The sequence below is a fragment of the Ambystoma mexicanum genome, chromosome 1p, assembly GCF_040938575.1.
Source record: "Ambystoma mexicanum isolate Mex_15411 chromosome 1p, UKY_AmexF1_1, whole genome shotgun sequence".
NCBI classification, from domain to species: Eukaryota; Metazoa; Chordata; class Amphibia; order Caudata; family Ambystomatidae; genus Ambystoma; species Ambystoma mexicanum.
In genome coordinates this window covers 1,005,133,648-1,005,160,129 of record NC_090921.1, presented here as the reverse complement: position 1 = coordinate 1,005,160,129, position 26,482 = coordinate 1,005,133,648, and the positions used below count along the sequence as shown (strand labels likewise).

General features: G+C 45.8%; 1 protein-coding gene across 1 annotated transcript in view; it reads right to left on the bottom strand.

Moving 5' to 3' along the window:
• Positions 1 to 26,482, bottom strand: part of COG4 (component of oligomeric golgi complex 4) — a 984,804-nt gene that overhangs the window by 397,265 nt on the left and 561,057 nt on the right. The window contains exon 8 of the mRNA XM_069654962.1: positions 7,648 to 7,706. Coding sequence (XP_069511063.1) covers positions 7,648 to 7,706 — 59 coding nt within the window. The remainder of the gene's footprint in view (positions 1 to 7,647; positions 7,707 to 26,482) is intronic.

Here is a 26,482-nt window from a genome sequence, read left to right as displayed (position 1 = left end):
CAGAGCCTACACTCTTCCTCATCCCAGTATTTCCCAAAATGTAAAGTTGACAGTAACACATGGATATGTTAGGGTAGGGGTTGATGTTAGGGTTGTAGGAAGGTGGTCTAAGGTCAGGTGAGTTGTGGGGATACCGTGTTCTCCTCTCATAGTCGTCCCTAATCCCACAGGGGGGGATCCCACAGGGGGGGATCCCTCCCCCTGTGATCCTCCCACGATGTACCACCACCAGGGACTATTGGGCTGTGGCTGCACCGCCCAGGCCCCATGGGAAGGGTCTCCCATTAGGGGAGAAAGAACGGCATCTGAGGATTAATCACACATAACATAACTGTTGAGAATTAAAATTCAAAATGCCACACACGTTTGTAGTGCCAACAAACCACTTGTCACTTTGGTCACTTAACATATTAAGAGCTAAACAGAAGGTGATATACCAGCTCATGGAAAAGCTTACACATCGTATTCTGCAGGCATAGCTTTTAAAGCCAATAATTTTGCATGTTTTGTACAGTGCTTGTTGTCTTTCACATTTTAGCTCAGAATTACAAGTAGCATGATGCAATAAAAAAAAAGAGCAAGAGGATTTCAGATCGGATATGAAACAAGTTGAGCTTGCTGTAAAGTGCCATATGAGTTCTTTAAGACAGGATATTGCCCATACTAGCCTCTGTGATAGTCATCTGCTTTTAATTAATTGTTTGATACAGGCTTGCAACGTGTTGCTATGAATTTGAAAGACGTACACTGACAAAAAAATGAACACGTTTTTGTGTATTGAACAGGCTAATGTGATCTAGTCAACATGCCGAGGGGAAATAGAGTGACCAAGGTTTGACAAAACATGTTGCTCCATGAGTCATGCCAGTAAACCATACATTTAATGGAGCTACTAGGGTTGGACCCTGGCTCTTTTGCATCCTTGCACACGCACTCTTTTAACTGTACTTTACATCACGATATTGAGTGCCTTTGACTACGCAATACTGCTCAACCTTCTTTCAAAGTTAGAGTTTGGTTAAAATTGTGTGGTACCTAGTGAGGTAGGCTTCTCAGGACCCTACCCAAATATAGGCTCTGAGAAACATAATCATTATGCAACAAAAATAACCCATCATTCATGAAACACCTTAATATCTTCTTAAGACTAACTTAATCCAACAGCACAAAGCCCACTCAAATATTTGCTGCATACACGGCCAATCATTGTTTCTTACTTCTACAGTACAAAGATGCCACATTGAACACTAATGCACAACAGAGCTTCCAGAAAAGATCCTCAGTGTCGTCTTCTTCCACGTACCCAGGAGTAGTTCCAGGTCCATGAATGAAGAGTGGCTAGGGGTCTCTGCAGTTCTAAACACGCACACAGTGCTGAGGGTGACTCCTGTGCCCTACAATCACAACCAATGCAACTGAAAAACATTTCTGCGGCCTCCCATTCAGTGGAAGCCAGCCTCACTCTTGCTTTGTGGACACACACAAAGAATGTGGATTGAGATGTCTGGCAGATCCTCACCCATTAAGAGTCGATGCAATCAGGGAATCTTTGCGAGTTTGGAGTTAGACCTTGCGTAGACAAACGTGCAAAGACAATGACCCCAATTCACACGACTTTGAAAACACCAGGCAGCAATTTTGCACCTGCTGAGGAAAAGGTCTAGCGTGGCTACCACTACAGTAATATGGCTAAACGGTGGGGTGCAGCCTTGAAAAACGTTAACAGCTGCCACCAGTCTGTAACACTGGCACATTGACTGCCTAAGAAAACACAAAGAGTCACTATGGGGCACTTCTGTAAGAACCCTGCCTGGTAACCACATGAGCCACCAAGGCAGTAAATAGAAAAAGGAGTTGCAGTTTTCAGTGAAGCTTTGGAAAATGCCTTGGATAACCAGCAATAAGACTAGACCTACCAAATTTTGTTAAAATTGACTTTGCCATGCTTCAAAATGTACGGCTTTCCCTCCATAGACGTCTATGCAACCACCAATTCTTTGCTGTTTTTAACATGTCCTGACATTTGAAGGTACGTAAAACCTTTTTGGTGTACCCACCTTGTTTAGTGCATCTGTTCTGGGGGCACTGTTCAGTCCCTATGGCTATAAGGAGGAGGAATCTGCCCCCCAAAAATTGAAATTCCTGGTTCCAGCCCTACAGATAAGGGATGTATTGGCCAACCCTACCCCATACAAATATGCAAATAATTCCCAAAACTAAAAATAGTGAGTAAAAGTTTTCCCAACAAAAACGGCAAACCGGCAAATAGGAACCCGTCCCTCTACTTCCATCCACAGAGCTCCGTGGATATGTTTGGACCAGTAGTACACATAGTGCAGCAGGAAGAAACTCTTATTACTACTTGAGCTGAGGTAAACATGAATCTATTAATGTGCAAAAATACCTAGGTGGAAAGAAATATGTATTACAAATGTGAGGAATCTGATGGTGTCCTCACCTCTTTCCGCAAAATATCCTCCCCCCAGGTGGCCAGGGAAAGGCTGTCTTTTGGATCCTGATCCTGGAGGTGGATATGCGAGGGAGGATCACCTGGGAAGAGGATACCTGGGGAGTGGGGATGAGGCACCCTTGGGTGAGACATTGTACCCCCCATTTCCCTTTAATCAAGAGTCAAATATCCCCCAGGCTTGTATGGATATTTCCAATCCCTTCCCTATTGTGGTAAATAACCATTTCCCAATGTATACCACTATGGTACTGAGACGAGGAAGAGACCACATTGGAACTCACATTCACCCTTTATTAATTCAGACATACACAAACACCACTCTGGTACTGGGACGAGGCCAAGGGATGCCGAGTACCACAACCGTTGTGAAATCAATGTGAATGGCATGCACCTGAAGCCAGAGGGGCAGTCTAAATGGCCTGCTCAGGTGAGGCTAATGGAGAAAGTCAGGAGATCGAGATCACCTGTGGAGTGCTTGCAGACGGAGGAACCACAGGTGAAGGAAGGAAGAGGCGTGTCTGAAAACGCTGAGGCGCTGTAGCAGAAGCAGAGTGTGGCTGGTGTTGTCGGAGGTCTCCAGTGGCAGGTCCAGGCTGCTGACATCCTGGAGTCAAGATGGCTCCCACTCCGGTAACGTGTGGTGTCGGAGACCCTGGAGGAGAGGTTTGCTGAGGTGGGAAAAGAAGCAGCCACGAAGGACCGACCGAAGAGGAGAAGGGCACACGAAGACAGCGTACCCGGTGAGTCAAGTGAGGCTGAGTGACTCGGGGATGCTGTGATGCGAACCGTGTGGTGAAGAAAGGTCTGAACGCTCACGAGTGAGCATCCGAAGAGGCAATGTGATTGTCTGAAACACATATGTTGAATGACAACGCTATGGTGAAGTTTGATGAAAGGTGAATACCAAACTGTACTGAAATTGGGAAGGCCGCGGAAGGGCCATAAAAGCAGCAAACTTTTTTTTAAATGAATCAATGACACTTTTAAATACCGAACCAAAGGAAAGTAATAATGAATGAATGCCATATGAATGGAAGCCAGAGAAAAGCGTTCCTTGATACCAAGAAACTGTGAAACATGGAAACTAAAGAAAGCAACCATTGTTGATGAATATAAATAACTGCTAGTTGTACAAGTTGAGAAAAAACAAGCATTGGCAAGAGCCACACGGAAAAGAGAAACGTTCCAAATTGCATGATGAAATTGTGGCAACATTAAGCTTGATAATCCAACAAGTGGATAGAGGCTAAGCAAGTGTTGAAAAGGACTGCAACAATAGAAGTCCCGAATAGAAGTCCCATACTACTGTTGAGCAGAAGCAGTGGTGGGATAACTGTAGAAAAGAAGCCATCTTGTAGGTCGGTTGCATGACCTGTAATGGGTGGACAGTGTGGTTCGGCAACTGCAGCTAGACTGACTACACCCCACTAAAGAGAAGCCACTTCGTGCATTTATACGTTTATGGCTGAACATGCAGATAAGCTTGCACGTTGTGAACTTCAAGAGTTGAACTAAATGATATTTATGAAAAGAGCCAAAAAGTCTGAAAGCTGGGAAGAATCCTGAGGAATTGTATGGTTGTGAATAAAGTGAGAGACTTGAAAATGTGGGGAAGGGAACCGCTTTTGATTGAAAGTGAACTATTTGGAATCCTGGGGAAAAGAGAACCCTTTTTAAAAAAATAAATTGATATAACTGAACTGAATCAGCTTTACAATAATTTCATTACATTTCTAACATATTCATGTGTATATACATATACCTTTAAAAAAAAGAAAATTGAATTTAAAAAAAGGAAGGAAGAGATGAGGGGCAAGAGAAAACAATAAAAATATCAAAACAGAATATAAGCCAAGGAATATTTCTCTCGGCCCATCAATTCACTTCCTATGTATTTAAAAGGATACAACAGGGCAAGTGCTGACAAGGTTCAAATCAAATTCCTTGTAATTCCTACACAGGGTTCAAATCAAATTCACATCAAGTTCTTTCTAGTTCCATCGTATATACATGTACATAGCCTTTCAACCATATGATTATGAGCTATACATTGAACCCTTTTCTAGCCAAGAGCTGGAAGACGCTCCGAACTTTTGTTTGAACACTCATTTGATACCGAAATCCCTACACAATTTGAACAAATAGATGAGGCAAGTATAGGTTTTGGACACAGACGGACATTTAATTTTGACTTCCTGACACAGACTATCCTTAGTTTCAGTTAGGTAGGGAAATCCCACCTTAGCATAGGGCAAAATAGGCCTTATCCCAACCTCACTGTGATTTTAAATAAAAAGGTGTAGCCTAAACTTTCCTCAGTTGTCTGTGTCTACTTCCTGATGCCTCCACACAAAACATTTCTGTTTTACAGTTAAAGTATTGTTACTTGCTTATTAATACTCCCATTGGCAATGGAGCTTACTTTTCTACTCCCCAAAAATCATTTAACTTCTATCTTTAAAAAACAGGGAGTAAAATACTCACATTTCAAAATCTTATCTGGAGCATGGTGTGGTTAGTTTTACACTGCACACATCACCTCACAGTGAAGTGCTTAGGGGTACTTTGTATCCCTTCCTCCTTTCTTTTCAGTAAAGTAATGGTTACTTGTATGAAGGATCCAGGACAGGCTAGTGGCAGCAGATATTTTTCTATTGTGTTTTTTTACCTGTCTTGTGTGCATATTTGCATTTCACCGCACCATATATTATAAAATGGCTGTGCCACAAGATTTGAACTTGTCCTTTGGCCAGTCTTGTTGCCTTCTTCCTGCCTGCTCAGGGTTGATTATGCCATGGGCCTCATTACACGGTAGGCGGCGGACCAAGGTGCTATTAGCACCTTGGTCCATGCCAGTAAAATACCGGCACCGCCTTGGAGGAAAGGGGAATTACTGCCCTATTCCAAGGTTGGCTGGGCGATAATTCCCCCTTCCCCCATTGCCCTTCCCCATTCCCACTCCCATTTTTGCCCCATGGGGCATAATGGGAATGGGGAAGGTGCTAATTACGCTACCGCAAATTGCGGTACCGGAATTAGCACCCTGGACCATTTGCGGTTTGGGTATTAACACCTGCTAAAAATCAGGCGTTAAAGTACCAACCCGCAAATGGACCTCGTAGTAAGGGGGTAAGGCTTAACGGTCACCGGTACCATTACCGGTGACCGTTAACCCTTACCGCCTTCTGTGTAATGAGGCCCCATATCTGGTAATCCCTTTCCCAGGCAAAGCGGTGGCATGGGTTTGTGGCTGGTTGTGGGGGCTGGGACTGTCTGGTCCATGTCCACATCCTGGTCAGTGTGTGTCTGTTGCTGGGCAGATGTAGTGGCCAGAGGCTGTCCATAATTAAACAGCACCTGCCAGTTTGAATTGTGCAGATCCTTGCTATTGGTGTGCTTGAGGGCAACTCCAACTCAAATTAGGATCCTGCAGATGTTCGTCAGATCGTCATTGGAGCCAAGACCCCTTCGAGGAGGAGCATCCTGCTGAAGACCTGTGTATCATCATTGCAGCCAACCAGCATTGACTTCAGCAACCATACCATTGAAGTCCTGCTCCTTATGCTGATCTTCTAGAGGCCTTAATCAGTGCTTCAAGCATTGGACTGGTAGAGACAGCCAGTCTTGACCCCCCCTGCTTGAGTACCCTGACCTTGCAAGTCTTTGGAAGTGTCCCAGGCCCACCCTGTGAACTGTCCTGCTCCTTCCTGGGTTACCTCAGTCACCATTCCGAGTTTGTACTTGGGACTCAAGGGACCTTCCCGTCTGTGTGCATAAGCAGGGTTGGCTCCCATCATCTGATTGCAATTTTCATCGCTGTCTCACACCTTTATCATGTCCTGGGGACCCCTGAGATGGTCAGCCTCGTGGTGGTCCTTTATCGTGCCAGGATCATCCAGCTGTCCAGTACTAGGAATCGTCTCACCAGAGCACGGAACCGCTGACAACCAAAACCTAATCGTGACTCTGAAAATAACCTTTGCACCAGCGACCTCTAGACTCACTACAAAGGAATGAAGGTAAGAAGTAAGTGACCCCGGTGGATTCAGAAGCTTCAAAAGTGGTACTGGACAAAAGCAGAGTACAGTGGGGGAGTGAGCACACCAGTTTCTACCCCCTACACATATGTCAATAGGGTTTAGAGGAAGCAAAGTCCTAGCCCTACCTCTCCCTTACATGTTCGTGATCCATGAAATTCTGGCAAAGGATCCACCCCTCAGCTTTCCCTAAGCTGGTGTGATTGGGAGAGTGCCTCCTAAGAACTATGCTTGCTTTGTTCTCCACTACTTGAGACACTTAGACCTATCTGCTGGCTTTGCCAACAATTGTTCAACCTACTTAAAAGACTCCTAACTCCCTGCAAAGGGCTACTCTTTGGGACTTGTGACTGACAATTAGAGCACTAGGCCACATTTCCTTTAGGAAGAGACTGCCTTTTTTAGTAGAGGCTCTTATTTCCATAAGGCCGTTTTTCTACTCATTTCATTACTTAGCTTTTCTCTAACTGCTTTATAACTTAGCCTTTTTACTTTACTACTACAGTGTTCTATCAAACTGATCCATTTATGTGAAAAGTAAAGTGTTGGTGTTATGTAGACAGAGCACCCCAAGGTGGATGTATAGATGTTAATAGTGTATATTCCACAGTTTATTTACCTGTGGTTTTAACTGATTTGAGTTTGTTCAAGGAAGGCCTAATAAATATGGCTGTATTTGTAAATATTCTGCCTACCTTTAATTATTAAGAGTGCTCTGTGTGTGCTTAATGGAACCGTTCACCAACCCCACACTTTCCTAAGTCTAAGCCTTACTGCTCAGTCACACTACCTTGATAGGGTTTAGCTAGACATTAGGGAGATTCTGAAAATCCATCTTAAAGCACCTTTTTTAAATCTTTGTATGTCTTGCATGCCTTTTTATGTCTTCCTTTCCTTTAATGCGCCATTCTGCCTTTCTTGTTGTTCTGTGCCTTCCAATGCACCTTCTTTTCAATACTCTTTATTACGCAGTGGTGGAAACCCAGAACTGTCCAGGTGCACACCCAGACTGTGCAAAGCGCAACCAGGTCATAAAGCCAGGTGAGTGTGTTAAAAATGTATTTTTACAGTACTACAACAGTATCTTTCTGCATGTTAATATTTCAAAATGCCTATTGGCAACAGCAGTTTGCATCTTACCTTGCATCAATCTTGTCCGTTGCCGAAATTCTCATCATGCTGCTTTGCACCTGCTGGAACTGCATATACAAGATGAAAATAATGAAAATAAGTCTTTCAACCACCTACTTTTTATTTTTCCCCTACCCTCTCATATTATTTCTTTAATAATAAGCACGCTCTTGTCCGATCTCCTAAGACAATCCACTCTACTTCCATTGTATACACTTAGGCCTCCCACGTTCAATATCCCAAATTAAGGCCTTTGTTCCATTTCCTCCTTTCCTATCCTGCTCTGCTTCCACTTCTACACTTACTCTGCTCTCATTTGTATTAGAATTGTACTAGGTTCAATCCCTTCTCATTCCAAGTCCATTACACTTGGCTCTTTCCTTTTATGTCATACTTAATGTAGTCTCTTTTCAGAACCCTTACATTTAACCTTCAATGCATTAATTTAAAGCCTTTAGCTGCCATCTTTGACAAATATCACAAGCTCTATAATACAAAATATCAAATTGAAGGAGGTTAGGCTTTACAGGAAGGAATCAGAATGGGATAACAGTGTTAAGATATCAATTACAGATTATTTAAGAAGAATGTTTCTTGATTGACGGGTGCCAGAATGGACCCTAGCTTCCCCAGAGTTGATGAAAAAATCAAATTGTTCATTAGTGTGCTGTTTAGCTTAATAACTGTGGGCAGCAGGGAATAATAATTTTACCTATCTCACATGTCCCCTCACAGCTAATGGATGACAATTCCTTGTTGGCAAGTTTTTAACAATCATAAAACAATCTTATAAGACTATATAATGGATTCCATGATTGCAATAAAGGTAAATACATTGTATTGATATAGATTGCAAACCCAACGATTTTTAAAACAATATAGCCAGCATAAAAAAAACAGACAATATCCTACAATTACATTAGAACAAAACATAAAAACCAGTTATGCACCTAAAGCAAAACCAGATGACTGTAGCCAACATTAGCTCAAGCCATTCCACCAATACCTCACATTCATTCATTATTGTAATGTTTAAAAGAATTATATTTGATGTACCATTCAAGAGGAGGAGAAACATCATCCAAGCACTTTGTACATAGGTCCTTCAAACTAAACATGTGGTAAAGATTCCAGGCAGACTTTAAAATACCTACACGTATAGTTAATTCCTGATGTTTGATTTGCCTTGCCACAGAGGTCAAGACAGGAGTAACTCCATAAAGGAACTGCAGAAACCTGCATTGGGTTTCCCTGGCCATCTGTTCTCAAACATAGCGCATTAACTCCTGTAGCAAGGAGAGGGGTATAAAAGATAACTAATCTGTGTCCGTACTATATGGCATGTTTCAACAATGCATAGCCCTTATTCAGAAAGGCACTCTGCTCTCATAGGATTATGAACTTTAAAGTCAACACATCATTTTTTTAAAGTTATTTTTATTTTCATATTGGGTATACCAATAACACAAAATGGCAAAGAAGAAACAAATGTCCCCAAAAAATTCAATTAGATAACATTGTTGCTTAATTGAAATTACAAACAAATTGGAGAGCTTTGTTTCTGTAACTCACCAGTTCCAAAACACTGCTGCAACTTCCTAATCCATAATAATTTAGAACTCTCTGAACCATTCCCCCAACCCTTCCTTCCACCCCTCTCCAAGTATCAACAATTAGACAACATTCATATTCTCATAACATAAAAGGCATACAGATCAAATTAGATCATAAAGCTGCATAGCACCCTTTGTGTCTATATGCCACACTCTTTATCGGGCCAAAGCCTAATCATAATTTTACTTTAGGTAGCATTCACTTGCAAGGGTGATTCGATGGAATCCAGTCTTGACCAAAGGCCATATGCCTTGTAAATTCTCGGGAGAGTCATTATGCCAATACGTGCGCTTCGCCATGGAGAAGATCTTTCATACTTTGCAGAACCATTGCTCTTAAGTAGGGGGAATCCCTCTTCCATACTTCTCTAAGGAAGGCCCTAGTGGTCAAAAGCATAGGATATTCAATGTGGGATGGTTTATTGGATCTCTGCTTCACAGGGGGAAGACCAAACAATACCAGCATTGGGTTCAGTATTCTATAAACACTTACATGTTTTTTTTATACAAGACAGAACCTCTGTCCAATACAACTTTCCAAGACCACCACATATACCAATAGAGGTAAACTGGGCTTTGGAGTGGCTGATTAAGAACCCAAACTAATTTTACCTCCTAATATTAGAGGATAACCACCAAATGTTCTCCCTAATTTAGCCTTTGCACAAAGGAACGATCCCTTACAATCTGAAGTCTTTCTGCAGGCAATACCGGAAGCAGAGAGTAGGGGAAAAAGGAGGTCCTTTCTTTTTTCTGACACAGGGATTGTTATATAGAGGAGAAATCACAGGGGATGGTCTCGCTTAAAACCCAATTGGAAATACATCGAAGTCACAAAAAAACAATTGTACCTGAAATTGCCCATTCACATCTAACAGGGGGGCATTTAGGACAAGTAAAAACCGAAGCTCGGATTAGTGAAACATTTTTATTGACCAGGAATACATGCAGATAGCAAAGATTTTGTTAAGACAGGCGAGATCTGTCAGAAGACCAGTACATATATTCTTCCTCCAGCCCCTCTGAATCTTTTGCCAATAAATGAAGTCCCTTTTTCCAGGATTTGCATGGACAACATTGGTCCACTTGAAACCTCTAAGTTGGGTAGTAAATATGTCCTGGTAATTGTCGATTATGCCACAAGATACCCAAAAGCTTTTTCTATGAGAAATAACACCATGCATCAAATATTGAAACATCTGCTTCCTTTTATTTCCCTCGGGTCGGATTCTCAAAGGAGACCATAACAGACCAAGGTACACATTTTATGAGTAAGATTATGGGAGAGGTAAAAGAGCTGTTCCATATTACCACCTTAAGCACCTCCGTTTATCACCCTCAAAAGGATGGGCTTATGGAACGACAGTTCTAAGAAAACTGTTTGATAAAGATGAGAAAGATTGGGATCGCATGATCCCTTAGGCCTTATTTGCAGTAGGAAAAACCGCACAAGCTTCCACCGGCTTTTCCCTTTTGGAGCTATTGTATAGCCGAGAGCCAAGGGACGTCTTGGACATGCTCAGGGACACATGGAAGGAATGAGAAGAGACAATGACACCTCTCTCAGACCACCACAAGTTTGCGAGAACATATGGCGTTAGTCAGAAATTTAGTTCACACTCATATGGAAAAAGCCAAATGCCAACAAAAAGCTTTCCTATGATACAAAGGTGCACCTAAGATTGTTCTCTGTTGGACAGAAAGTCCTAGTCCTCTTGCCTACTTATGAAAATAAGTTGGTTTCAAAGTGGCACGGATGCAATGAAATAACAGAACAGACAGGGACACGTAATTACAGAGTATCACAACCAGATAGTTGCCAAAAGACTAACTTTTACCATGTCAATCTTTTAAAAGAGTGGAAAGAAAACCCCTCAGCCTCTCACTCCACCATCTTATCATGTTTAGTGCCACAAGAAATAGATAATCAAACTCTAATCCCCCAGGAACTCACAAACAATAAGAAAGAAGATTTAACCAATCGAATTGTACAGTTTCCTGATGTCTTTAGTGAAACACCAGGAAGAGTAAGAGGAACCTACCATTACATATGTACTCCTGTAGGTAAGGTGGTGCATTTGAAACCGTACCGACTACCAGAAGCCCACAAAAAGATAGTAATCTAAGAGGTAGAAAGTATTTTAAAAGCTAACATTGAGAGACCACCATGGGGCAAGGACTGAATGGCTGCTTGAGCCTTCGTCTTCTCCGTGACAGTAAGGATAATGTCGGCATACTAAAGCAAACTCAAGTAGATATGAAGGAACTTTTGAGTTGATATCACTTGGTTCCCCCGCGACCTATTCAATAGCAAACATTTGCGCTGTCGCAATGGTGAGTCATAGGACGGAGACTTTGAGTTCCTCAACTCCGTTTGTAAAAACTAGAAAGGCAAGCTGCTATGACCATACCATATTACTGCGCCAGAAAAGATATTAAAGAAAAAATGCTGGATCAGAATGAAGTTGTTTAATGGGGAAGTTTAATTAACATTGCCCTCTGGATAACACGTGTTTTTCGGCATGGTGCCTTTATCAAATCAGGGCATATCCAGTGATGTTTCTCATGAGCATGACTGGGTAGGTAATAACTGGGGTCAATCCCAATGCTGAAAATAGCCTTGCCGTGTCCCGCGTCCAGACTCAGCAAACTCAGCCCATTTGCTGTAAAAGCAAAAGAATAAGAAAGAGAAAGCAGTCAGCATCCAGCAGGAAGTTTTCTGGTGACAATCGGTGGTATTAGCCCTCAGAACACGGTGCAGAGAAGTGTCATCCCTCAGGGCCCGGCCCAAACGTTCACCAGTGTCGGAGCATGCCAGCTGCTCTGCCTGCAGGCTGTTGCAGCAAGCCCCGTACAGTAAGCTTTGCCGTGGGGGACAGGCGGGGAGTGCGCCCCTGGGGTGCCAAGTAGCAGTTAAACAGCGAGAAAGCAGAGAGCGGCTCTGCCATCAGGGTCCTAGAAGACAGAAAGGAGGAAAGTGGCTCCTGCTAGGAGCAGCTACACTGCCTGCACAACAAACTAGAACGATGCAAGTGGGGGAGGAGGCCAACGTAAGGCTCTCCAGGGGAGAGAAGAAACGCGTAGCACGGGAAGTTGATCCACTAGGCCTGTGGACTTCCCCCTCACCCCACACTCTCCCTGAGCCTGGTGACCCCCCAAAGCTGTGAGTGCACCGTCCCTGACCCTCCGCCCTGGGCACCAGCTGAAAACGTTCAGACCCCCAGGGATAACTCAGTGAACGTAAGGCAGCATTCAGGCAATAAGCCTCACAAGCACTCACCCTGCGCTCCCGAGTGATCCAGTCACCCTAAAAGGAAACCGAACACAGGGGGCTGGCAGAGAATGCTATAGAGCATTAAATAAAACCACTTGGGATAGCAAGATCGCAAAGCACCAAAAATACAGTCTTGGGCGCAGCTGATCCCTGTGTTGGGCCCTAACAGCAGAATTCACGAATCACAGGCACACAGCACAAACAGCACGCAAAGGGGTAGTGCAGAAGTGAAAAGTCTCACCCAGCATCCAGACGCACACTCCCCCGACACTCAAAGACACCAGGGAGCGAAACCAGGCAATACCCTCAATTCAGTGGACAGGATCCATCGAGGAGTAGGAGCAGGCGACATCTCCAAGTTGGTGGACAAAAACAACAAGATGGTAGATCGACCCTCCTAGCACATGGGACACAGCGGACAGAACCACTCTGAGAGCAGTGCTGCACGCACCTGAGCACAACTACTTTGTGGCACACATTCCTTCGCAGAACACTTATCCTGGCGTGCCGAGGCAAGAAAACAAAGTCGGCGCGAAGAGGGCAGCTGGAAATCAGCCCCACAAAAGACCTCACTAGCCTGGGGAGCACATGCGAAATGACTTGGACCACGCAGCAGCCTAGAACCTGCAAGATTATTGCTGCACAAGCCCGGCAATGGTGGGCCACCCACAACGGACCCACCGAGCATTCCAGGTGCTGACCACAACACCTACACAAAAGCCGGCATCTGCCTGCTCTTGGATGAAGTCAGGTCATTTAAAAGCAGCATGGCAACCACGGTAAATGCCCTGCAAGATAGAGTGGGCAAAATTGAGGATAAAGTCAAAGCCCTGGAGAACTACCAACTGTCGGTGGTCCTAGTAGAAATTAAATCAGAAGGTCACTTTCAAGACCTAGAGCAGTGGAACACAGACCTGGCTGCAAACGTGGATGACCTGGAGAACAGGGAGAGAAGATCTAACATTCAGATACAAGGCCTCAAAGAAGCACCTAATGAAACCCTTTCGAGCATGGAGAGGCAAGTGAAATCTTTGGTAAATTCTCTCTTACCGAGAGGCAAGTGAAATCTTTGGTAAATTCTCTTACCATCTCTGCTGACACGACCTGGAATTCAAGAGGGCTCACAGAGCTGGGGGGTCCCCCAAACGGGCCAAGGTCAGTTCTAGCCAAATGCCATCTCTATAAGCACAAAGTGGAGCTATTACAACGGGCAAGAGAGCGAGAACACACTGATTTGGAGGGCTCACGGGTTAGAATGTATCGGGACCTTTCAGCATTAACCCTCACCAAAAGAAGGGACTGTCGCCCACTGACGACATGGCTTTGAGAAAGAAACATCTGTTACAGATGGGGCTTCCCCTTTGCATTGAACACAGTAACGAGGAATACAGAGTAGTCACTGCAGAATAAGCAAACAGCGTACTGCAAGGCCTAACAGCAGAAACAGGAGAACACAAGAAGGAAGAACTCCTGTCATCCTCGGAACAAACCAGGAAACCAATGGGCCCATGGCCTAAGAGAGGGCGAGCCAAAGGCACGAGGAAGGTTAAGAGATGTAACACCCTGTGAAAGGACAGGGACACATGATTAAACACAAGTTCACGTTGCACGCAAAGTTTCAGAAAAAGCATGCCCGGCCACATGTAGGCATCAGACAGGAAAAGTGCTTCAACATTAGACTGTGGACAAAGACCGAACCCTCTGCTGTTCATGAGCCCAGATCAACCTCAGAGTTGTTAAATGTCTGATGTTGAGAACAAGCCCGACTAAAAGTATGTATGTCGTAGTTCATGTTATGGGTTTCGGGTGTTCCCTGTTGTGTGGCCCTATGATCCGGTGAGGGGGATGCCTTCCTAGTTGACTTGTTCGGGAAAGGAGGGGGGAGCACTCATGGAGGGGTAAGGGGCAAGGGAGGGAACCAATTTCGAAACAGCTTCAGCTATCAACATATCACCCTAAAACGGCCCGCAGAGCAGGCACACAGAGACACCTCAAAAGAAAGCCCCAAGGAACCGGGTTACAGCACACACAGAAGGTAAAACGTGTACACAGGCGTTACAAATATTGTAACTCACAAAACGACCTGTAGACGAGAGACATGGTAGATAAACCAGTGAGATTTGGGTCGTTAAATGTGAAGGGCCTCGACTCCCCCCAAAAAAGATCAATGCTAATGAGGGCTTTTAATCAGTCCAACTTAGATCTACTTTTCATTCAAGAAACCAAGTTTTGTAGAGGAGAGGAGACCCTGCTAAAGGGCAGACACCTGGGAGGAGCTCTGTGGCCAAAAGGACTGGTCAAAAAGGGCGGGGTAGGCATCTTGTATCGAGCAACAGTGGGGCTGCAAATCGCACAGACACACTGGAGTCTGGATGGGAGATATCTCGCAATAAATTGTGCTATTCGATCAAGAGCAGTGACACTGTGCACAGCATATGCGCCCAATAGTCAACAAATCGCTTTTAGCAGGGATCTCTTTGCGCTCCTGGACAAATGGAGGACCAGGAATTTGATCTGTGGGGGGGGGGACTTTAACACTGTGATATACCCAGTGCTTGACTGGGTCTCCTACATCGAGGGGCCTAAACCGCCCCTGGCAAGCGGGCCATTTCAGCTTCTTACACAATACCCCTTCTGGTAGACAAGTAGAGCTCCCGCAACCTGCATACAAGGGCATACACCTTGTATTCGCCCCCACACCAGACATTCACCCTCATAGATTACATTTTCTTGGAAGCAGCACTGGAGAGCGCCATCAAGCGGTCAACATGCTTGCGGACATTAAAGAGCTGAGGGCAGAGCTCAAAGATGTGTGGAGTGGGAAAGCATTGGCGCACCTCCAATATGTCAGACAAAAGTTTTACGAAAAGGGGGACAAAGCACACAGAGGGGGCTGTATATGCAATCAAAAATACACAGGGGGCAACAGTGAATGACCGTACTGGAATCTCGGCCTGCTTTGCCCAGTTATACGAACAACTCTACTCCTCACGACTGTCTAGCCACTCAGGGGAACATTGACCGGTTTCTAGAAACCTCAGTGGTTCAAATTTTGGAACCAAGATAAGCTGGGAGCCCCAATCGTTCTAGAATAGGTAGGTGCACTGATCTCAAATCTGAAGGCGGGGTCGGCACCAGGTCAAGACGGCTTCACCCCAGCTTTCTATAAAACCTCTAGCGGTGCACTTGTGCCCTTTCTGGCACTACTCTTTAATGACATTATGGAAATGGGGCAGGCTCAGGCATCTTTCACAGAGGCCAGGATCATTGTTCTCCCGAAGGATGGAAGACAAACTCCAGTGTGGTTCTTACCGGCCCATTTCCCTGTTAAATGCTGATGCAAAAATGTATGCCAGCATACTCGCCAGCAGGCTAGGTGGGATATTACCAAAGCTCATACACAACAACCAAGTCGGTATATAAAAAGGCAGGCAGAGCTCGGATAATATTCTTAAGATCCTAGATTGTGCCAATTGGCCCTCAGGACTCAGACCCCACCCTGGACTCGGTGGACACAAAAAGCGTTTGACAGGGTGGACTGGCTGTTTATGTTACAAGTCCTAAGGAAGGAAAATTTGGGACCACATTGGATTACGGGAGCACAAGCTCTCTACAGTAACAGGAGAGCGAAGGTAGTGGTTAATGGGGTGGTTTCCCCCTCCTTTGCACTGAGCTGGCAGACAAGAGAGGGCTGTCCCTTATCACCTCTGATCTTTGCGCTGGTAGTGCAACCTCTAGCCCTGTCGATTTGGATGGACACCTCAATCACAGGGTTTAAAAAGTTTGGGAAAGAATATAAGCTAGCACTGTTCGCTGATGATGTCTTAGTCTATCTTATGCACCCCGTCTCGGTCCCTCCCGGCACTCTTAGCCGTGGTGGAAGCATATAGGCTTTGCTCGGGCTTTCGGATCAATCGAAATAAAGCGGTTGTTCTTTCACTAAAGGCAGGCGGCTCTCCCTCGGATGGCCTCCCGAACACCTGGGGCCTTAAGCAGATGATTGATCATGTCAGATACCTGGGTGTCACCATCACCACACGATTGGGGGACCTATATCGAGCAAACTTTATCCCGCTGTGGACAGCAATCAAAAAGTACATCCACAGATGGACAAAATTAAAGCTTTCATGGGCAGGAAGGTTTACGACAATTAAAATGAACATGCTCCCAACGCTTCTTTTCTTGTTTCAATCTCTACTGGTAATTCTCCCAGACTCCTTTCAACGTAGATGTTAAACGGGTTTTACTAAGTTTTCTGTGGGAAGGGAAAATCCCTGAGTCACCTACAACACAATGATTCTCCTGAAAAACAAGGGAGGCGTGGCATAATCAGACATCTACATGTACAATAGAGCCACTTGGCTATGTGTGCTCCTAGATCATTTGAGGCAATCAGCTGATAAGCAATGGGTGCAGTTAGAAAACAGGTACTTTACGCCAGTTACTCTGGGTGAATGGCTTTGGGTCCCTCAAAAATCTATGCCGCAAAGAGTGCACAAACACCCGATACTTGCAGCGATATAGGCCCTTTGGAAAAGAAAGCAGATGTGTGGAGTAACCACATGGCTTCCCCCCCCCGTAAGCTATATTCGGGCTCCCCCAATCAGAGACCTCATAGCAGACCCAATTCGATTCCAGCCACAATACAAGCAAGGGCTCGTCAGGATGGGGCAAATATGGCAGGAAGGGAACTTCTTGACAAGGGAAGAACTGGAAAATGCCCAACAAGGCCAGCAGATTCACCCACTGTAATACCTACAGTTGAAGGGCTCACACGCCGACCCACGGTGGAAAGAACAGCCCTAGAGACAACTCACCCCCTTTGAAAACAGTCTCAACATGCACATGGGCACTAAAGGGTTCAATCGCAAAACTCTACAGCACCCTAATGGGGAAAGGACACTTACCAACTCCATAGACACAGGCTCGGTGGGAAAAAGAACTGGGCTGGGGGGACGAGCACGAGCGATGGGCCCCAATCTACAAAGCCGTGTGGAATTCCTCCATATCGGTCCAGTATAAAATGCAGAATTGTAGACTGCTTAGGCAATGGCACTTCACCTCTCAGAGATTGACAAAAATGTATCCCGGGATAAGTCCACTCTGTTGGCGGGGATGTACACAGATTACCAACTATTGGCATCAATGGTGGGAGTGTCTGAGGGCTGAAACCTACTCAAAGGAAATCCTGGGGTGGGTCCATGACACAGGGAATTGAAAGGATGGGGACCCCACTCCTGGTACTTTTTGGGTTCAGTTTTTGGAAGATCAATATTTGGTCCTACCCCATCTGCCCAGAAACTTGCTCTTGGCAGCCCGGGTGTGTTTAACTATATGCTGGAAGGGTCACACACTACCGAAGAGGAAGTGGTTACACAAAGCTAAAGAGATATATGAAATGGAAAACCTAACTGCATTGCTAAAGGAATCGCACTCGCATATTGATGTAATCTGGCTCCCATTCCTTGAGTACTGGGAATCAAACAAACAAAAGTCCTGAGGCCCCAACTGTTAAAGGTGACAAACAATGTTGCTCTTTGTACCCCAGAAGAGCCAATTGTCGTGATTACCAATGTAACCAGCCGGCTGCCGAGCCGTACCCAGGCAAAAAGCTATTTGCAAGGTGTAAAAGGCAGATGTGCCATGTGCTAATTGTTAGCTGTTAAGCTCAATGTTTGCCAAGTATGGGGAGGGAAGGTAAGGGGGGATTGGAGAGGGGGTAGAAAATGTGAGAAATGTGACCATTCATCTGCACTGTTTTGCCAATGTAATGCAATGTGTTTTGCCTGCACATGTTGGTAGTCAATAAAAATCAATTAACAAAAAAAAAAGCTAATATCATTGAACCATCTTCCAGTTCCTGGTCCTCTCCCATAGTATTGGTGACAAAACAGGACCAGAGCTGGCGATTCTGCATAGACTTCAGAAGGGTAAATTCCATCTCCTCCATCGATGACCATCTCATGCCTCACATTCACGACTTAATAGACAAACTAGGGGATGCAGTCCATGTCGACTCTAGTCATTATGAAATGGTACTGGCAGATCCTATTACACAGGCCTGATAGAGAAAAAACTGCCTGTTCGACACCACCAGGACTATTTAAAGTCTTCCCCTTTGGACTCCATGGTGCCCCTGCAATGTTCCAAAGACTAATGGATAGAATTTTGCAGCCTTATTCTAACTTCTGCGGAGCATACATTGATGACATTGTAGTCTACAGCAAGACGTGGGAAGGCCATCTCCATCACCTATATACCATCATAAGGGCTCTATGCAAAGCTGGGCCAACAGCCAGCCCAAATAAATGTAAATTGGCCCAGTCAGCCATAAAACACCTAGGCTTCTTCATAGGGAACGATAGTGTACAACCCCAAATTGAAAAAGTAAAAGCAGTCTGTGAAGCACTAAAACCTAAAGCCCAAGAGAGATCTAAGAGCCTTCTTGGGATTAATAGGGTACTATCGTAGGTTAATTCCAAAATGTTCTGAGAAAACTACCGGACTGACTGATGAGCTTAAAAATGCAGAACCACAAAAACTTCAGTGGAAAGATGAGTATGTTTGTTACAAATTTCTTTATTTTTTAAACAATTGTATTGATTTTTGCATAAAAGATAAATGATAAACAACCAACCACCCACCAGCAGCCGCCACTCCCTCTGATCCCCCTACCTTCATGTCTTGTGTTGTACTCAGCCGTATGAAGTGCCCTGGGTCTACAGAGCCGCAGGCCCGCATTGCACACTGCTTGATTCACGTACGCTACGTGCTACACATCGCATTGACGCCCAACTCAGCTTCGCCTTAAAGCCTGCCTGCTGAACCCTCTGCGGCAAAGCCTGCGCAGGCCAAGGGCACAGTGATGAGTGCCGCAGGTCTGCAAAGCACGCCGCTTGATCCACGTCTGCTATGTGCTATGCTTCAGCGACCCCCGACAATCCCCCATACAACCCGATGCCTGCGGCCCCACCGTCGCTTAGCCCCCAGCGATACTCACTAGGAATAGGGTCCTCAGACTACGCACCCAGCTCAGTACGCTCTCCCCACATTACGTTTCTCATCCACGCAGTCCAACTCAGATACACCGACAATGCTCCAATCAACCTGAAGCCTCGGTTCCACCATGACTACACCCCCACCGATGCCCACCAGGAACAAGTTCCTCAGACAACGCACCAGGCTCACCCCACGCTTTCCACATTACGGTCTTCAGCCATTCCGTCCAACGCATTACGCTCCTCAGCCATTCCGTCCAAAGCAAAGCAAGTGTCCACCAGACCAGCCCACAAGCCCATCAACTGCGCCTTGATGAATGCCAGATCAGTCCCAGCTCACGCTTCTGAAATCCATGACCTCATAACTTCCAATAACCTCAACCTACTTGCCATAACTGAAACTTGGTGACACTAAACTGCGGGCCCAGCCCTTTGCATCGCCATTCTCCGGGCTAAGCCATCCTAAGATGCGATAGATCCCCCCAACAAAGGAGGCGGCATCACTCATTTTTAAAAACACCCTCACCATCAGAGCCACGAACACCAACGCCATCCCCAATTGCGAATACCTACTTGTCAAGCTCTTCATGTCCCCTACCAAGTCCATCACCATCCTCCTCATCTACCACCCTCCTCGCCAGCCGCTCCTTCGAGCACAACCTTCTTCAAAGCATCAACTCCTCCATTAGACCAACTCAAAATTCTTAACTCTTGGGGACCTCAACCTAGGCCTCAATGATCACTCAGACACCCTCGCCACCAGCGTAGCCACAGCACTCAACCAAGCTGTATTCATGCAACGATCCCTCGAGCTCACCCACGATCAAGGCCGCACCCTCGACTGTATCAGTGACCTCAATTGCAATATCACCAACCCCGTCACCTCTCCTTGCCCATGGTCTGACCACCAGACCATTGCCTTTGACACCCCCCCCCCCATTTGAACGCCCTAGTCCGGTTCACCCTTCAAAACCAGAAGGCCTGGCCCGCTGGACTAAAAATCTCAACAACGACAACCTCGTCCTGCTACTTAATACCCTCGCTCACCCCCCAACCTCAGTGACAGACCCAGCAGCACTGGTCGACATCTACAACAAAACCATTGGCCAGGCAGGCGACACGCTTGCCCCACTCAAACATCAGAAAGCCAAACCTGCAATAAAAAAATGCCTGGTTCACACCGGAGCTTCTCAAAGCTTGTGCCAAAAAGTGTGCCTCCACGCTAGCATGAAGAAAAAAACCTCAACCGCATCCAAAGCCCTTATCACCTCCCTCGACGAAGATTATAGAAGAGAAATCCACACTGAGAAAGCTAGCGGCTACAACTCCAGGATTAGGAACATCAAATCCAACTCCCGGAAACTATTCACAATCCTCCGTGAATTAGAGACTCCCTTCCCACCCTCTACCAGACCTGACAGTGGACAGTGCCTGGTGTAACAAAATCCAAGACGCCCTCACTGGGAAAATCAACTCCCTCAAGGAAAAAATCCTTTCCAAACAAGCCATATTATCGAAAACACTACGACCCACAGACCCCAACGCTTTACCAACCCACATTTACGCCCCTTCCAACTTGCACCCTGTTTCAGTACCTGAAGTCACCAAAATCATTAACAGTCTCAAACCTTCTCGTTGCAAAGGTGACACCTGGCCAGCCCTGATTATCAAAGACTGTCCGAGACACTTAATCCATTAATCTCTGCCATCTTTAATGCTTCCTTCACCTCCAATTCAGTGGCAACCTCCCTAAAGGAAGTGTGGGTCCTGCTGCTGCTCAAGAAGCCCTCCCTTGACCCCTTCATACCTACAAACTATCGCGCATTTCAACAATTTCAACAGTACCCTACCTCCTGAAGATCCTGGATTGCGTAGCCTACATTCAGGTTCAACATTACCTCAAGAAGAACATCTTGGGTGTCTGCCAATCAGGCTTGCGCCGCAAGCACGGAACAGAAACTGCCTTACTAGACCTGAAAGCTCCATTCATCGCCATCAAGGACACTGGCAAACCAGTCCTCCTGATGCTGGACCTGTCTGCAGCATTTGACTTGGTAGACCACCAAACTCTCTGCTTCCAACTCTCCTCTACAGACAACTTCTCCACATCTGCCACCAACTGGATTGAATCATTCCTAGCCAAAAGATCCACGCGAGTATTTATCAACGACTTTACTGCCGCACCTACTCCTGTAACTTGCAGTTTCCCAAGGTTCCTGCCTCTCCCCCACTCTCTACAACATTTACACAAAACCCCTTTTCGACCACCTTGACCACCTCAGCATCGCATATACAAACTATGCCGAGGACACGCAGCTCCTCATCCCCCTTTCTGGTTCATAAGCACAGGACTCAGCTACCATCAACTCTGTATACGAAGTCGTTCAAAACTGGATGGCATCGCACCTACTATGCCTCAATGATAAAACCATAATCCTCATCGTCGGCTCCCACTCCACGCTACGCAACATAGACCCAGCCTACAAGGAGTTAATTATTGATGGAAACTGAATCCACCTCTTCTGCAGCCAAAGCCCTAGGCGTATACCTGTATTCAACCCTTGACCTCTCGCATCAGTTGACCTCTATAGCCTCATCAACAGCCTACACCGCCAAACTGCTCCACGCCAGTAAGCCTTTCCTATCCACCCCCAACCGCCCATCTATTGTAAAAGTCATCACAGGAGCTAAGCTGGACTACTGCAACGTATTATTCGCCGGCACCTCGGAGAGCAACTTCAACAAACTACAAACTATTCAGAACAAGGCCCTCCAGTAGGCCACATGTCTCTCCAAATCGGACCACATCTCTGAAGTCAGGAGAGACGCACACTGGCTACCCATCAGCGAGAGGATCAAATTTAAATCACTATCCATAGTCCACAGATGCCTTTCCAACACAGCCCGACCTACCTTTCGCGCTGCTTCGAGAAATACTTCCCTGTCTGACCTCTCAGATCCGTGAACTGTCACCTCCTTCGATCCCCAACTTCAGTCACCTCTCGGTGGGGGGCAAGAGCTTCCGGGTCTTGGCTGCCAAATTTTGGAACAATCTCCCACCAGACCTCAGAAAAGAACCTGCCTACTGGACCTTGCGTAAAAATCTGAAGACCTGCCTCTTCAACTAACACAGCACCTTTTAAGACTCGCTACTCATCCTGATGCATATTCTTTCTTAGCCAGTATAACTAGCGCCTAGATACCCGAGGGTTTTGTGCGCTGCAATAAATGCAAAAATAAATCCAATAAATAAATACCAGCTTCTAACAAAGAAAAAACCACACACTTTGCATATAATTACAACAGTCCAGTATAAATTAAATAATCCCTCATGGGGGTTTCAGGTCCGTCGAGGAATACAGCTCATTGAGCATCTGACTCCAATCGCCCGTCAGCCCTTCCTCCCATTTGGGGTCACCATTTGCCTGTAGTATCTTTAATTCTGCCATCCCCCCCATCTATGAACATCCGCCTTCCATTGTTCGCCCGTGGGTTTCTTCCAGGCAATAGCTATTCGCCGCTTGCCAAGTATCAACAAAAATCAAGCCAGCCTATTTGGTGATCTCTGCACGTGGCCGCTGCAAGGTCACCGACACCCTCCTACTTCCTGTATTCCATAACAGCTCTCCAATCTTTTCGTCCAGCATTTTAAAGAACACCTTCCTTATCACATATGGAATATTAATGAAATAATAGAGCAGTCTCTGTAATATCACCATTTTACAGTGCGCCTCCTCCCCATTAGTGACAACGACAGTTGTTTCCGAAATTGGATGGAATCCCCCTATCCCAGAAAGTGCCCTTCCTGTTTTGTATACAAACGTGTCTTCTATCTTCTATGTCCTGAAAAATTTAGATATCCAAGTAACTGAATCACTCCCCCCGCCCCCAGCCTATCCCCCATCAGGGAGATCTGCCAATTACACCTTTTTAAGTCCCTACAGTGGAAATGGGAGAGATTTTTCGGCATTAATCTGGAATCAAGACAATCTCAGAAAATTCATCAGCACATCAAGCAGCATGAGCATATTATCTCGTAGGTTCCCCACATACAGCAGCAGATCATTGGGTATAACAATAACACATGTCGCATTCCCCCCACTAAAATCCCTGCTTCACCCATTTCTTGTCTCAAGAAACGTGCTAGCGGTTTCAGTGCCATAGAAAATCAAATTGGCGAGACCGGGCACCGCTGACAGGTTCCCGTAGAGAGCGTCCACTGCCGTGACACCCAGTCATTGATCTTCACCGCTGCTACCAGTGTATTGTAGAGCAAACTCAGCCAGTGGCAACCCATAGTCCCCCCAACACTCTAAACAGCCAATCCCATTCTAGGGAATCAAACGACAAAGGAGGCCAGTGCCATGTATTCCGTTGCATCTTTCACCTGGTCCATTACATGATGCAAGCAATAGATAATAATCGTGGTGCTGCGATACCCAATAAATCTGCACTGATCTGGTATCATACAACCTGGCCGTTAGAATCTTTCCCAAAATCTTTGAATCTACATTTAATAGTGAAATAGGACGATAGGACACGCAGTCCAAGGGGTCCTTCCCTGCTTTCAGCAATACAGTTATGACAACCTCCCTCATCGAGGCCGACAGGACCCCAGCCTCAACTGCCTCATCAAACTTTAAGCCTCGGGATCACCAGATCTGCATACTCACCGTAGAATTCAACCGGGAAGCCGTCCCTTCCCAGAGACCCAACCTTCCTCATACTCTAACACACCCCTGTATGTACTCTTCCCCAATTGGTCCCTTCAGTTTTTCCCTAAGATTCCCCTTCAGGACAGGTAGCTGAACCAGATCCAACAACGCATCTGCCTCTTCTGGAGAGTAGGTTCCTTCACTGGCATTTAATCCTCTCCTGGTTACAGGTCAGCTGCCCCGCCTCTCAACAACATGATGCGGCTGCTCTCTTCGTATCCGCCAGACCAATAATTTCCCTGCTTTATCCCCTTTCCTGTGGATGCACACATCCAGTGTATTGCTCTCAAAATTGGACAGAGACAACATTGTCTCACGATGAGTGGCTAGAACCCATGCTAGTTCTTCCCCCCCCCAATTGATTCCCTTCAACTATAGCCCTTTTTAGTTCCTTCCCCTCTATTCTTGTCAATGTTTCCTGTAGCTCTTTCCTAATCCCTGTAGTCTTAGAGATACCAACTTCCCTAATGGTCGCCTTAAACGCCTCCCACAGAGACCCTACCATTGACAGTGATACTTCATTTCTCTAAAAAAAACTGCTCTATTCCCTCTCGTAGCACCTCTTTAAACCCTGCATCTTCTAAAGGCCATGACCTGAAGACGCCATAACCTCCCCAGGGGTTTGTCGCATCCCCACAACTGTGTCACCAGTGGGGCAAGGTCTGACAGTGTGCCCAAATATTCTGTGCCATCAAAGAATAGAAGTCTTCTGCTCCCACAAAAATAAAATCAAGACGGGAATACGAGCCATGCACCCCCGAGAAGTAGGAGTATCCCTGTTCCTGTCCATGTGCCTCACGACACAATTCCATCAGATCTAGATCCTCTACCACCTTTCGCAATGCCGCTGACGCCAATGGTTTCTGCAGTCCCAAGGTCCCTGTACTGTCCAATTCAGAATCTAAAAACCAATTCAAGTACCCCCATATGAACAGGCCCTCCCTACAATCACCCACCCACTAGATCCACCACCGCTGGAAAGTATTCTTGATCGTCAATATTCAGGGAATGCGAGTTCACTACACATAGACCCTTCCAATGTCCCTCTGAGTACCACCATCCTCCTGATGTCATCCGTCAGGACCATCTGCACTTTGAGAGGAAGCCCTCCCTCCCCCCTCCAAATCTCAGCAGTGGGGACCCCAAGTCGTCCACCCTGCTGCACCACAACAGTGATCCAAACTATGTGGTAAGCCTGCTGTTTTATCAGGATTTAGGCGGGCACATGTTTACATGCTGTGCTCACTGGCTCCACCCCCTTGTTACAACAACTTGAAACAAACCCTGTGTCACAACCCCATTTTAAAAGTAGCAGACTTTTCTAAAGACTTCATTCTGCAAACAGATGCTTCCCTGACTGGATTAGATGCCGTCTGATCACAAAACAATGATGGCTTAGAACACCCTATATTATTTTCTAGTAGAAAACTCTTCCCCAGGGAGAAACATTATTCAGTTTTGGAATTAGAAGCGCTAGCTATAAAATGGGCAATCCTACATCTCAAGTACTATCTCTTAGGAAGGAAGTTCACTCTCTTCTTGTATGGATAAGTCAGCAAAAGGAATCTAATCCTCTGGTTATGCAACGGTTTCTGGACTCTCAATCTTACTTCTTCACAGTTGAACATCAGAAAGGAAAGGACCAAGGCAATGTGGATTTAATTTCCAGGTTCCGAGTAGTTCTGTCCAGATCGCATAAGGGAAGGGTATGTGAAAAACCGAGGAAGAATCACCTGGGTAGGGGGTCCTTGGAAAGTGGGGATGAAACAGCAGAAGGCTAGATATGGTATCCCCCATTTCCCGACAATTTATTACCCCATATTCCCTCTACCTTTATGGGATACTACAACTCTCATAATTCCCCTCCATTCTGTGTCAGCCCAACTACTGAGACGAGAAAGACTGAGATTAGGAAGATTACCCCTAGGTAATGTAATGGCCCCGTCTCGGTAATGAGGCCAGGCAGGGTCAGGCACTAGTCATAATCACACACACCTGAAACACATTGAGGCTACCCAGAGTATAAGAGGTGGAGCATAGGGTCACACAGTGAGCGAGTTGGATCCCAAGAAGGCATGCAAACTGGGTCGCCTAGGGACACCAAAATCTGTCGGCGGAGAACTAAGTGCTGAGACGCTGAGGGCCCGAGTGGTGGAAAGGCTGCAGAAAGAGTGGCGAGGGAGCCATGTCTCCAAGGAGCCAGTAGGGGGTCGCTCGAGAAAAACTCCAAAGAGAAAGCCTGGC